Source organism: Bos javanicus, chromosome 3 (assembly GCF_032452875.1).
Source record: "Bos javanicus breed banteng chromosome 3, ARS-OSU_banteng_1.0, whole genome shotgun sequence".
Lineage (NCBI taxonomy): Eukaryota > Metazoa > Chordata > Mammalia > Artiodactyla > Bovidae > Bos > Bos javanicus.
The window spans coordinates 83,243,495-83,258,799 of NC_083870.1; the positions used below are offsets into that span (position 1 = coordinate 83,243,495).

The following is a 15,305-nucleotide window of genomic DNA, read 5'->3' on the forward strand; positions in this document are numbered from 1 at the left end:
TTAAAATTATCACTTATGAAGATAGAGATATAGCCATAGCTTCATTGAAGAGATACTGATGGTAAATTGGGTCTCCCTCTTCGTGACTTTGTATCAAGGGGCAGAGCAGGAGGGGGTGGGGAAAAAAGGAAAAGATGTTAGCTGGAGCACTTTGGGTGCTAGATACCCTCATATATAAGTGAAATGATGTTTGTGTATGTTTCTTATTACTGTTGTTTTTTATTCTATATGTAATACAAAATGTAGAAACATTGAAGAGATAATGATTGTATTTATAATTCACAGGGTTTTGTCAGCTGCTGTAAAAAATTTATCTTTGTATAGCTCTCATGAGGTCTGGAGTGGTTTTCTTGTTTCTACTATTTTCATTTAGAAATAAAAGCAATTTATTATCTTTATGGAATTTTATAAAGTGGAAGAGACTTTTTCAGGTCCTTTCCCGATTAACTGTTTAATTATGTGCTATTTTATATACAACTCTAGGTCCTGGGGGTTTGGGAGGATCAGTGCATTATGCCACAATGGCTAGATCTGCTGTGAGACCTGCAAGCCTTAATTTAAATCGTTCTCGGAGCCTTAGTAATAGTAATCCAGATATATCTGGAACTCCCACGTCCCCAGATGATGAAGTACGGTCAATCATCAGCAGTAAGGTAAACTGAAGATATACATCTATAGATTTGGTTTTCAGTTCATGAACAAATGAGAAATATCCAGTTGTTTTACTTTATTCTTAAAATGTATCTGAGTTAGTAGTAAGAATTTTAAAATATATTTGAATTAGTAATAAATGTTATGTTTCTCTTCTATCAGTGAACACATAAGTGATGTTTCTATTAATGTGCTTGCTATTACAAACTCGTTTGTGCACTATGCTTAAGAAAATCTGCCAAATTCAAAATTTGTCCGGAATGACTAGTCACATACAACTCATTGTCTGTCTGATCATCATGTGAAAATGGTTATATTGGTGTTCTACAGGGCTAAGAGACTGTGACTACTGTCCAGTGGGACCATATTACTGACTTGAAATATGAGTCTCACTTCTCTAAAAATATAAAAAATAATGATTAACAATGAATTGGTAATAGAGCTATATTTCACATGGAAAACTCTATGTAAGGTGCTCCAGGATTAGAAAAATGTGATTTAGTTAATCATGGTTAATGATTATTCCAAACAACAAGGGAGAGGTCGGCCAGTATAAGGTCCAGCCATATTTTATTTAAGCATCCATCCTTATTACCTCCCCCTCACATATACTTAAGGAACAAGTAGTCATTGCCTTACTATAATTAAAGTACAAAAATAACTCAGTTTGAAAATTAAAGTGGAAAAAAGAGCTGTAAGATTGAGGCCAAGTAATCATATTATGTTGTGTTTTGACCAAACCATCTTAAGTAGATTTTTTGCTATTGGAAAGGAGGAAGACACCATTGTTAATAGAATCATAGCCAATTTTTCTTTGGCATTTAGTCTCTTGATTGGGATATGAGAAAGAATTAGTAAATGTTCTGCAGTCTTGTGTTTAACTCTTAGTCTGAGCTATAATAGACATTTTAAAAAAAGGATCTGAGCTTGTTTGTTATGTGAAATACTTGGATATTGACCAAACACATCAGAATTACTAAAATCTATTCATACAGTTATAGAAATTTGCATTCAGAAATTTCCAATAAACTTTATTACTGCTCATTTTAAAGTGTCTTTTAAGTAACTTTACTTTCTCACAGACCAAAAATATATTTTTAAAGTAATTTCTGGTCTGTGAGAAAGTGAAAAGAATATTTTGTAGCTTTTTAATTTAAAAAATAAATGTGAATTTCAATAATTTAAAGATCCAAATAGATGTTACTCTAATTAAACAAACTTTCACTTTTTGTGTTGTACAGATGTATTTACATGAATCCTGCAGAGTAATAATTCCTAATTGCTAAAGAGAAAGCTTTTCTCCCCCTACATATCTTTCCATGTCTAGGAAAAGGTTTTTTATCTTTGTCTTCATTCTTGATCTTTTCTCACTGTAATAGAAGTAACACTTAGCATAATTTACTGTAAGTACAGTTCTTCAGTAGAATGAATTCCGTTTGTGAATTATAAGAGATTTTCCTGTTAAAGCGCTATGCTGTGCTATGCTATGCCAAGTCGCTTCAGTCGTGTCCGACTCTGTGCGACCCCATAGACGGCAGCCCACCAGGCTCCCCTGTCCCTGGGAGCATTCTCCAAGCAAGAATACTGGAGTGAAAAAAAAAAAAAAAAGAATACTGGAGTGGGTTGCCATTTCCTTCTCCAATGCATGAAAGAGAAAAGTGAAAGTGAAGTCACTTAGTCGTGTCCGACTCTTAGCGACCCCATGGACTGCAGCCTACCAGGCTCCTCTGTCCACGGATTTTCCAGGCAAGAGTACTGGAGTGGGGTGCCATTGCCTTAGCGCTATAGATGCCATTTTCCTCAAGGTTCTACTTGTGAAACACCTTTTAATTTCTATAAGATTTAGCATAATTCTAGTGTTTTCCTTTAATATGATGTGTTAGATTATAACATCACGATTTAGAACAAAGATGTACATATATTGGAATGATTATTTGCCTTTTTTCAAGTGGTTCATAAAATGGGACATAATAATGATGTAAACTTGCTTCTGATATTGTGATATATGGAAACTTCTGAGAAAGCCATTATAAGATGAGACTTTTGTCTTATGACAGTATAGTGTTGTCCTAATCAAATTTTATTTAAATGTTTTTTCTGTGTTCTTTTTTTTATTGCAAAATTTTTGATAGCTACCTTCATTTTGGCCTACCCTTTAGTCATAATCCCTAATAATAATGGTGTATAACTTTTATCTCATTGGAAAATTATAAGGAATCTGAAGTTTATTTATACCTACTCTTCATTTATTCTGATTCTGTTGACTTGGAAATTCAAGAAATTCTTTAATGACTTTTGTCTTTCGTGCTGCCTTAGCCATGGTCGTACCCTTGGTCTTGTCATGACGAATAACTTTAATCCTCATAATCTCAATTTCATGCATCTTATTCTCTAATCATTAGCTCATATTTTTCTGTCTAGTACCCCAACTCCAACAATTACTCTGCATCTCCAGTCACTTGATGGTAAGATATTTTTACTGTACCTCACCCTGTTAATGTTCTTTCATCCAGTTTAGCCAGCCCTAAATTCCATGAGCAGTCATTATAATTATTACCTTTATAAACAGGCCTCAGTTCCCTTATCTTTCTCTCACTTCATTTTACTTGCTTAATCCAAACCTCAAACTGTAGTTGAATTTCGTTGACTGCCTATGCTGCTAAACATGATTTGAGAAATACCATGACTGGTCTTATTTGAAATTAAAGGCTCCCTTGAGATTAAGAGAACCCTTAATGCTGTCAAGCAATTGTAGTATATTTCTTTATTCCATTTTTCTTCCCCATTGTCCCAGAAAAACGTTACGTGCTTTGTACCTCAGATCCTCTAACAGCTCCCCACCGGTCCTCACTTTATCTCCTACTTCATTAACAAAATTGAGGTCATTAGAGGAAAACTTTTTTAACCTTTGACCATCACATCTCCGTAACCACCACCATCTACTACTACCTACTACTAATATGTCTGTCATAGATGACCTGCCCATTTCTTTAAGCCCATTCCCTCTGTTTGTATACAACCTTCCATCCCCTTTCACCTACTCAGGATCCTCACTCCAACAGTGTTTATCCTCTCCTACATCTTCAGTTTCTCCCCATCTACTAAATCATCCCATCCACGTACAGGCATGCTATTATTTCTCCAGTTAAAATTTTTTTTTCTCTAGTATTTCTTCTAGTAGCTTCTTTACCATTTCTCTTCTACCTTTTATAGAATTCCTTAAAAGAATTTTCTATACTTGCTGTCTTCAATTCATTTATTCTTGTTCTTTAACTCTCATTTGTTTGTTGTTGTTTAGTTGTTGAGTCATATCCAACCCTGCTCCGACCCCATGTTCAGCAACCCACCAGGCTCCTCTCTCCATGCGACTTCCCAGGCAAGAATACTGGAGTGGGTTGCTATTTCCTTCCCTCAGGGGATCTTCCCCACACAGAGATAGAACTCATGTCAAGTGCAATGGCAGGTGGGTTCCTTACTACTGAGTCTCCAGGGAAGCCCTTAACTCTCATTACCCTACTTCAAACATATTTCTTTGATCTTCCACGCATCAGTTCAGTTCAGTCACTCAGTCATGTCCGACTCTTTGCAACCCCATGAATTGCAGCATACCAGGCCTCCCTGTCCATCACCAACTCCCGGAGTTCACTCAAACTCATGTCCATCGAGTTGGTGATGCCATCCAGCCATCTCATCCTTTGTTGTCCCCTTCTCCTCTTGCCCCCACTCCCTCCCAGCATCAGGGTCTTTTCAAATAAGTCAACACTTCACATCAGGTAGCAAAAGTATTGAAGTTTCAGCTTCAGCATCAGTCCTTCCAATGAACACCCAGGACCGATCTCCCTTAGGATGGACTGGTTGGATCTCCTTGCAGTCTAAGCGACTCTCAAGAGTCTTCTCCAACACCACAGTTCAAAAGCATCAATTCTTCGGTGCTCAGCTTTCTTCACAGTCCAACTCTCACATCCATATATGACCCCTGGAAAAGCCCTTTGAATGCTCTCAGGGCTCTCCAGGCACTCCATATTCTTAAATCTGATGGTTGAGCCTCAACACTTGACCTACTTTACCTTATGTGCATGTGTGCTCAGTTGCTCACATGTGTCTGACTCTGCGATCCCATGGTTGTAGCCTTCGTGGCTCTTCTGTCCATGGGATTTTCCAGGAGTGGAGTGGAGTGGATTGCCATTTTCTCCTGCAGGGGATTGAATCCGCATCTCCTGCATTGGCTGTGCTGTGTGTTGAGTCCTTCAGTTGTTTCTGACTCTTTGTGACCCCATGGACTGTAGCCTATCAGGCTGTTCTGTCCATGGGGATTCTCCAGGCAAGAATACTGGAGTGGGTTGCTGTGCCCTCCTCCAGGGATATTCCCGACCCAGGTCTTCTGCATTGCATGTGGCTTCTTGACCATCTGAGCCACCAGGGAAACCCATGAGTACTGGAGTGGTAGTCTATCCCTTCTCCAGAAGATCTTCCCAGCCCAGGAATTGAATTGGGGTCTCCTGCATTGCCGGCAGATTCTTTACTAGCTGAGCTACTAGGGAAGCCACTGAGCCACTATCTTACGGCAGCTTTGACACAGTAATTCTCCTTCCTTGTTGATTTATTCTATTTAATTGGTTTGTAGGGCACTACACTCTCTTGATTTCCCTCTGTACTTATTATACCTGCTTAATCTCCTTTGTAGATTTTTTTGTTTTTTTCTGATCTCTTAATTTGGAAGTGCCCCAGGTTTCTAGTCCTCTTGTCTTATTTTCCTTTCTCTCTTCACTCCCCGACTTGGTGATCTTATGAAGTCCAGTTGTTCTAAGTATCATTATATTGTGATAGTTAACAAAAATTACATTTCAGATCTCTCTCTAGAATTCTAAATCTCTCTCTGGAATTCTAAACTCAGCTGCATTTTTAAAACCCTTTTGTTCAGATTTGCATATGTTAAAAGTAGAGCCACTTCCTACCACCTCTAATACTACCATTTGGTCTGAATTACCATCATCTTAAAGATGGTTTCTGTGCTTTCAGCCTATACTCACTTCACACAGTAGCAGCCAGAATGCTGCTTTAAAAGCTTAAATCACAAACAAACAAAACATAAGTTGGATTATGTCATTTCTCTGAGCAAGGTCCTATGACTAACTCCCCTACTTCCCTAAGTCTTTACACAAAGGACTGCCTTCTCCACGGGGTCTTTGACCAGCTTATTTAAGTGTCTAAATGTGTCTTTCTCCTCAGCCTTGTGCCAGGAATTTCTCATCCCTTACTCTGTTTCTTTGACTGATAACATTGTCTACTTTTAATGTAGCAAATATAAATTAGTTACCTATTATGTTTATTTTCAGTGTTTATCTCCTTTGATTATAGAGTATAAGCTCATGAAGGCAGAGATATTTCTTCACTGATGTATCTAAAGTAGGTATAATGTCCAGCATATGGAAGGTGCTCAAAAGATCTTTATCCAATGAAAGAATGTTAGTAACCATTGAGTATCTCTACCAAGAGTAAACAACTTAAAAAAAATGAGTTATGCTTTTGTTTGCCTCCTTGCTAGCAAGATTAATTAAATACTTAAACATTTTAAGAAATTTAGTTTTATGAATGTTTCAGTTAGACTTCATTTCCTAATACAAAATGTGAAGCTACTAAAATTAAAAAATACTATAAACAGGCTTTTGTTACTCTAGTGTCTATAAAACCATACTTTTGAGACTTTTCATAATTGTTTGACACAACTGATCTTTCTTTATCCTAGCAATGTTCTTTTAACAATCAGTTATGTTAATACTAATATATGGTTACATCAGGTTTGAACTTCATTGCTTTTAGTCAGTCAAATTCCAGAGCAATTTTACATTGATAATTAGTTTCTTTCTAATGTATTGTCTCCTACTTTTTCATTTATTTTTCAAACATTGAGAACTTACTGTGTGCATAGCTTACTAAACCCACTGTGCTGACGGTTTGTGGGTATAAAGCCAAATCTTTGTATTAAAACATGAGTATTGATGGCAAGTGAAATTGACTTGTTCAGGGAAGGAGCCTGTCTGCGTCTAAGGGACAAAACAATAAAATTACAGAGATTTGGCAAAAACAGAGCAAAAACACTTTCATGCACATGCACACACATTTGGTTAATCTCTTCTGCTACTGGAGATCCATAAATATAGTTACTATATTTGTAAATATCAGTGATGAATTTGTTTAACTGAAGGCTGTTCTATATAATTCTTAACTTTATGACATTTAAATTATGGAAATAATTTGCTTTACAAATAAATTGGCTACCAGTTTTCTTTAAATAGTTAGCTTTGACTGGATGTGATTATAACTGTTCAGAGTCTCAGTATTGTGAATATAATATATAATTAATGGTACAAACAGGGTTATTGTTTATTCTCACATTACGTATTAGCACATGTCTTAAAGGAAATTGTTAAGCAAGAGGTTAAAAAGTAAACTTGTGTACAACAAAGTTACTGTTTTTCTTTTTGTAGAAATTTGTGGTAGGGAGAGCACAGTTGTTTTTCTGTTATTAAAATAATATTAAAAACTTTTTGTTATTAAATAATATTAAAAATAATATTTTGTTATTTTTGTAGCATAGGTAGTGACATAATTTGAGAGACTGAAAGTTTTTGTTTTAATTTATCTGAAAAGCATACTGTGTGCTGATTTGCTTTTATTTGAAATAATATAATGAAGTTCTGAGAAGTCTGTATAGGGGTATTTTATTTTAAACAAACTTACTGATTAAATAATTCTATAGTATTTGAGTATTGCCCAATTTACTTTGCTAGGAAGCATTAAAAACATTAGGGCAAGTTTTTATTAAAACTATTTTTTAAGAATTTTCTATATTTGAGGCATTACATTCAGTGATTTACTTCCATTATTTAATTTGATCTTTACAGTCTGAAGGAGACACATCATTATTCCTATTTTGTAGCTAAGAAACTGAAAAAGAGATTAGGTAATTTACCTTAGATTTTGCAATTAGTAAGCAGCAGAACCTGCATTTCAACTTTAACTCATCTTACACATTCAGTGTCAAAAATGAGGGGAAATAGGTAGTTACTGTATCATCATGTGAACTTCTCTGTATTTTTGGAAAAAAAATAGAGAAAAAAGGAGGGGAAATATTCTCCCTCTAAACATAAGCCTTTGAGAGCTAGTAGTTTGTCTTCCCTCCTCCCCGCTCCCCTCCCTTCCTCCCCTCTCTCTTTCCCTCCCTCTTCCTTCACTCTCCTCTTTCCTGCAATATCAGCGCATAGGCCTCACCTTCAGAGATTCTTATTTGACTGCTTAGAGGTAGGGCCCTGCACATGTGTTGTGGTGGTTGTCCTTAACCTTCCCAAGTGATACTAGTGTCTACATAGACTTGATTACCATTGTTTACTCTTTGTTTTCTTTTACCTGTCCTCTTTGGTGCTTTCTGTCTGGGCTCATACTCAGCCCTAATATTTTTACTTGGCTTCTCTTGTGTTGTCTCCAGCAGTCCTCTAAAAAATCTCTTATAACTTGTTCAGTTCTATTAGCAGATTTCCAGGGCCCAGCCCAGATTACTGAATCAGGATTGCTCGAGGGAGGGCCCAGAATCTGAATTTTATAATTCAAATAGATTGATCAGGTTTAAGAAACTGAATTAAAGCCCCAGTTCCCTTTTTGTTGTTCAGTTACTTAGTCATGTCCGACTCTGTGACCCCATGGACTGCAGCACTCCAGGCTTCTCCGTCCTTCACCATTTTCCAGAGTTTGCTCAAACTCATGTCCGTTGAGTCGATGATACCATCCAGTTCCCTCTACCTAGGGTCATAATAACCTCTTTCAGAGAAGATAGACATAATTCACTTGTGAAAGTGAAGGTGAAGTCCCTTAGTCGTGACTCTTTGCGACCCCATGGACTGACTGTAGCCTACCAGGCTCCTCTATCCATGGGATTTTCCAGGCAAGAATACTGGAGTGGGTTGCCATTTCCTTCTCCAGGGGATCTTCCTGACCCAGGGACTGAACCCAGGTCTCTTGCATTGTAGGCAGACGCTTTACTGTCTGAGCCACCAGGGAAGTCACTTGTAGTCATACATATTAAAATTAACTTCAGATTGATGATAGTGATGATGAAGATGCAGATCTTACAGACAGCCCCAGCATAAGGTTTTTTCTTACAGTTTTTGTATAAAATACTATGATTATGTTTACTTTCAACAAGCACAATAAGACTGAAGACAACTCCAAATCTACTATCATTTTTAGGAAGGAGCATATATTGGGCATCTTTTTTTCTTCCTTAATTTTTGCCTAATTTTTCTTATTGGTCCCTAAAAGAGAGTGAAAGAGGAGGCAAGTTCAAATATAATTACGGAGTATTGCTGCACAGACGTTTTCAGTTGATGACAGATTGAGTAAAATTTAAAGTCTTTTAAACAAGAATGGAATGTTCTTCTTCTTTGATTTCTTTTAAACCTCAGTTAGATTTAGAGGAAATTGTTTGCTGCTAGCTTGTATCATCTTTAAAGAGAGTTTGGGGGGGATGGTTGCTGTGGGAACTTTGTTGATAGTTAAAGTTGATCCTTTTATATAAAGAGAAATTGCCATTAAATACTATGCTTAATTTTCATTGTGATTTTTAAAAAATTACCATGTAATAAGATGATTTTGATTAACTAATATTCTATAGATGCCTAAAAATTTTGGTTGCTTTAACAGTACTAATTAAAAACATGTTTGCATTGGAAAGTCTGGATTTCTTTAAGAATACAGCATGCCACATGTAATATTTCTTTCCTTTCCAACTGCTTTCTATTATATGCTTAGGGTTTAGATCGCTCCAATTCCTGGGTTAACACTGGTGGTCCAAAAGCTGCCCCATGGGGATCCAACCCCAGTCCAAGTGCAGAATCAACACAGGTGGTGTTTATGTTAGAGGTTTCTTTTTTGGCTGCTGATGTTTCCCTTTAGAACGTTACTTCTTAGTATATACTATGATTTCAGTGGCTTGCTTTTTAATCATTAAAAAGTCTGTTTTTTGTTTACTTAGCACATTTTCCAACTGCTATGCATGAATACCACCAATTGCACCAGTAATACTCTCCTTTCCTGTTTCCTGTCTCCTCCTTCCTTCGTTGTACACCCCATTGATGTTTCAGTGCCTGCTGCTTATGTAATTGATGGCTTTGATAACAGTTTCTACCCTCGGGGTACCACATCTTCAGGAAGAATTAAAATAAAAAAATTTTGTGTGGAAAAAACCTGACAGTTTTTCATTTGCTTTTGGTTTAAAGTGTAGCTATTGTATCATTCTCCTTTAGCATTTATTATCTTGTCATTTTCTTCATAATCACTGACTAGAAATGTTGTTAATAAGCTGAAAGTAAATACGAACAGTATATGATCCCCATGCTGTAAGATTAAGTACCAGAAACAAAAATCTGTTTTAATCTGTGCTGTGTTGCAAAGTATGAAGTTTGTTGTAACCTCTTTGTACTAGGTTTTGCTTACTTTAGTCTAGTTGCTTGATAGCTAATACTGCATGATTCCTCAAAATATACTTCTCACCTGTGTGCTGGCTTTAGAGGAAGATGCTCTCTCTCATTCTTGAGGGAAAAATTTAATTGCAAATTCATTATTATAAATGATTTATATTTAATATAGTATATGGCAGATCTGAATCATAATTTTTGATGATAGTGAAACATAAAAGAAACCATTCTAAACTTTTAATTTTTTAAATTAAATATAAAATTCTTGATTTCTCTTTTTGGTCTGAGACCAGTGAGAAGTATGTTTTTACTTTTTGCATTTTCTTACTAGATATATGCATGTGTATATATCACAGAGATAAAAGTTTCATTCTTTGCAGCACTGTCAATTTATATAATCATTAAAATATTTACCTTTTAAGGATAAAATATATAGAAGCCATTTTGATACTTCTAATCCATTGTCATTAAACCAACTTAAATGGTGAAAATGGGATGAGCAATAAAATAGATGGTTGTTGAAACCACAGTAAAGCTCTATTTAAAAAATTATAGGTAATCCTTGAGGAGCAAAGTCATTCACAGCAGACTTTAATGTTATCTCGTCATTCATTCATCTTCACTCCATAGGCTATGGATCGAAGTTGTAATCGTATGTCTTCGCACACAGAGACGTCAAGTTTCTTACAAACATTAACGGGACGCTTACCAACTAAAAAGGTAGATTCATATGAAGACAATTCATATAGGGGGAAAATAATTCCAACATAACCAGAACAAGATGTTAAAATAATTGGATTGCTTTTAAAGATACATTTGAGCAAGCATTGCTTGTCTGATGCCTTTTTGGGCATGCCTTTCCATTGCAGGCCCTTTTACATTATTATAATGCTTATATCTTTGTGGATGAATATTTTTAGTTTAGTGACTTAAATTTGATCATCAAATTTTAGTACCAAAAAATTGTATCAACTCTTAATTCTATTTCTGTAACTTGCTTCTGTTTTGTGTTTTAAATCTCCAGGGAAAGGAAGATGAGTTAGAAAAATTATCACTCTTAGTAAGATATGTTGATTTGCTTCCCTTATGCACAGTTTTGTTAGTCCTTTTTCATAATATACACTATTTTGCAAATGCTTTGTATGCATATCCATTATAAGGCAGGAAATTTCTGCTGTTTTAATAAAATGACTTTAAATACCTGAGACCTTGAAAATTGATGGCTGATATCAAAGTTTAAATTTTTAAAGGTATTTCCTAAATTGTACCAGCAAAGTTCATGAATGTATTTGCATATGTTGAAATATATATGTAAGACAAAAGCCAGATTTTATTGTAGCTGTGAGCTTTCGGTCTAGTTTCTGTTTGCAGGTACAATTTAGGAGGCTCTTTCCCACCTGTCCTTTTAAAATTACATTTTACTGCAAGATAACATGTAATTTTTTCAGCTGTTCAACATGCCACTGTCTTACATGTATAAATAGCCGTTTCGTTAATGGGTGTCCTCACTGCATCGTTGAATGGTTCACATGCCTTATTTTGCTTATCCTCATTATATCTTCATTTGTATTTGCATTATTATTTGATTTGTGTTATCAGCAGACCTGGCATTGATAATAACTTTGGATTTACTTCTGGATAGCTTTTTCATGAGGAGCTGGCTTTGCAGTGGGTTGTTTGCAGTGGCAGCGTTCGGGAATCAGCTTTGCAACAAGCCTGGTTCTTTTTTGAGTTAATGGTGAGCAAACTAAACACATTTTGTAATACTGTTTTCCTTATTGAATAATTTTGTGTTGGCTCATTATTACTGCCCTAGAAATCTTTCTCTGTTGTCCATGTTACGGTTTTACATGTGCCTCCAAAGAAAAATTATGTTTGCTATATCTCTAAATAACACTGTGGATAATCAGCACTATTTAGATGGAGTTATAAAGTTAATTTTAAGTCTGTTTTTAGGAATAGTCGGAGAAGCTAGCTATCTTTTTTGGAGAAGGAAATGGCAACCCACTCCAGTGTTCTTGCCTGGAGAATCCCAGGGACGGGGGAGCCTGTTGGGCTGCTGTCTATGGGGTCACACAGAGTCGACCACGACTGAAGCGACTTAGCAGCAGCAGCAGCAGCTATCTTAAACCTGTGATACATTCAGTCTTAGTCCAAACATACTAGTGTATAATGGCAATACCAGATAAAAAGAGCTTTATAGATACCTACTACTTTTATGGCTAGAAAGCTCTTAAAATGGTGAAAGCTCTTAAAAGGGAAACGGTGGTTACAGACAATAAAAAACAACAATAATTTTTTCTTAATTCAGTAAATGATATTAAAAACAAATAAATGAATTAATATTTTTGTAAATATTTATACACACAACATAAACACATATATACATAAAAGCAATGTACATACACACACCATGTGGTCAGACCTATGGCCTAGGGATTATCGAGGCACAGAGAGATTAAGATCTTGTTTAAGTGTACATAGCTTGTAGACAGCAGACCTCTGATTCAGACTCAGGTATTCTAGCACTCAGGCCCTTCCTCTCTATCTATAGAAAGGTGAAAAAGTTTCACTTGTTCTTTTTACATAATTTTCTTTCAAAAATTATGTAAAATAATAAGAAACAAGAGCAAAACAACAAAAAAAGATAGAAAAGAAACAATGGAGGTTCTAGAGTATGCCACTCACAGTCATTCTCAGTATTGAATTAAAACTAAATGAGGTATTATTTCACACCAGTCAGAATGGCCATTATTAAAAAGTCTACAAGTGATAAATGCTGGAGAGAGTGTGGAGAAAAGGAAACCCTCCTACACTGTGGGTGGGAATGTAATTTGGTGTGGCTACTATGAAAAACAGTATGAAGTTTCCTTAAAAAACCAAAACTAGAGTTGCCCTGTGATCTAGCAACCTCACTCCTGCACATGTTATCTGGAGAAAACTCTTATTTGAAAAGATACATGCACCCAAATGTTCATAGCAGCGCTATTTATAGTAGCCAAGACATGGAAGCAACTAAAGTGTCCGTCGACAGATGAATGGATAAAAAAGAGAATTTTCTAGGCAAGAGTACTGGAGTGGGTTGCCATTTCCTTCTCCAATAGATACACAATAGAATACTATTGTATTCTAGTATAAGTATAAAAAAGAACTAAATAAAAGAATTAAATAATGCCATTTGCAGCAATATGGATGCACCTAGAGATTACCATACTAAATAAAGTAAGTCAGAAAGTTAAATATCATATGATATCACTTATTTGTGGAATCTAAAATATGCTACAAATCAACTTATTTACAAAACTGAAACAGACTCAGAGGTAGAAAAGAAACTTAGAGTTACCAAAAAGGAAAGGGGATGGGAGAGGGATAAATTAGGAGTTTCTGATTAGCAGATATATATATATATATATATATATATATATATATATATATATAAAGTAGATGAGTAACACAGTCCCACTGTATAGCACAGGGAGCTATATTCAGTATCCTGAAGTAAACCATAATGGAAAAAAATATGAAAAAGAATGTATACAAAACTAAATCATTTGGCTGTAACGAGAAACTAACACAACATTATAAATCAACTATACTTCAGAAAAAGTTTTTTTTTCCTTAAAAAGACATTTCTTCTTGAGATTTGCTTTTCAGCAAAAAAATAAATCAGGGACCATATGTTAGTGATAGGTAACACATTTTTTCCCCCTGAGACTAAACATCAAATTGTAATTCACGTGCTTTTAATATAAGATCAATAGCCTTATATGTATGTTCGGATTTCTTAAAACACAAAATAGTCAAAATGGTACAGTTTGACTTGTTTCTACTATTTACCAACTGTAAAATCTTGTCATTAATTTCCCTGAATTTAAAATTCTTTACTGTACACACTGTGATAAGAATTTATGTCTAAAAGTGTTTTGTAAATTGAAATTACTTTGATTTTTATCTAACATTTTAATCTTAATATGTATTCATCATGCCACGGGATGCTAAGTGCTAAAGATACTACATGCAGTCAAGATTTCTGATCACTCAAAGCTACCAGTTGCAGGGGACATGGAATGGCACAGTTGCTGAGTCTTAGAAAGATTTGACTTAAAGTAATTTCAAAGGATGAAAATTTTTTTCTGTTGACATACCCAGAATTTTTTTCCCATTGATAGCCAGAATAGTTTTATGAAGGTGTTACAGAGATTGAGTTGTATGTTGTTTGATACTTCTTTACAACATACAAAATATTGTAGGGAACTTTTTCATAATCTTTGAGGAGTTAAGAGTATTTTAGCCTTCTATTAAATCATGTGGTATATTGACAGAAATGACCCGAAAGTTTAGGGTTCTGTAACTGCTAGTTACACCCATAAGAACTGCTGTATGGCACAGGGAGCTCAGCTTGGTGCTCTGTGATGACCTAGATCGGTGGGATGGAGTGAGGTGAGGGGAGGTCCAAGACAGAGGGGATATATGTATACGTATAGCTGATCAACTTCCTTGTACAGCAGACTAACACAACATTGTAAAACAATTATATTTCAATTTTTTAAAAAAGGAAATTGAACTAATGGCTTATTTCTTTTTTCAGGTAAAGAGCATGGTGCATCATTTATACTTTAATGATAAACTTGATGCGCCAAGGAAGACTCGTTTTCCAGAACGTTTCATGGATGACATTGCTGCTCTTGTTAGCACAATTGCTAGTGATATAGTTTCACGGTTTCAGAAGGTAATGATAACTTACTTTTAAAAACTAAATCAGTCTTTCAGGCACACATTAAACTACCATACTTTTGTTTTTCTTTTTTAATTTTGTTTCCCAGGACACAGAAATGGTTGAGAGACTCAACACAAGCCTTGCATTTTTTCTCAATGATCTGTTGTCTGTTATGGACAGAGGATTTGTCTTTAGCCTTATAAAGACCTGCTATAAACAGGTAAAGTATAATTAGTAATGAAATAATTTAAATTCTGTGTTTGCTCTTTAAGGGCTAGAGCTAAGAAACTTTCATGAACACATTTATATAGTGATATTTTTTAAAAGTGTTATATTTATTAGTAAGGCAAAAATAAATCACATTTATCAGTTCATAGAACTATGGCAAGCTGCTATCAGTAGAGCCATCTTTTCCTTGAGTTTTCCTGGCCCACTCATGACTCTTTAATTCCCATTTAGAAGTATAC

At 35.3% G+C, this 15,305-nt stretch overlaps 1 protein-coding gene across 8 annotated transcripts in view; it reads left to right on the forward strand.

Moving 5' to 3' along the window:
* DOCK7 (dedicator of cytokinesis 7) overlaps positions 1 to 15,305 on the forward strand; it is a 203,101-nt gene that overhangs the window by 108,280 nt on the left and 79,516 nt on the right. For 6 of the 8 annotated variants that reach the window (XM_061411749.1, XM_061411751.1, XM_061411750.1 and 3 more), the window contains 6 exons: positions 484 to 653; positions 9,457 to 9,549; positions 10,752 to 10,841; positions 11,764 to 11,859; positions 14,710 to 14,850; positions 14,945 to 15,058. In XM_061411749.1, the coding sequence (XP_061267733.1) occupies positions 484 to 653; positions 9,457 to 9,549; positions 10,752 to 10,841; positions 11,764 to 11,859; positions 14,710 to 14,850; positions 14,945 to 15,058 (704 nt within the window). The remainder of the gene's footprint in view (positions 1 to 483; positions 654 to 9,456; positions 9,550 to 10,751; positions 10,842 to 11,763; positions 11,860 to 14,709; positions 14,851 to 14,944; positions 15,059 to 15,305) is intronic. The other 2 variants (XM_061411754.1, XM_061411755.1) reach the window with 1 other exon arrangement.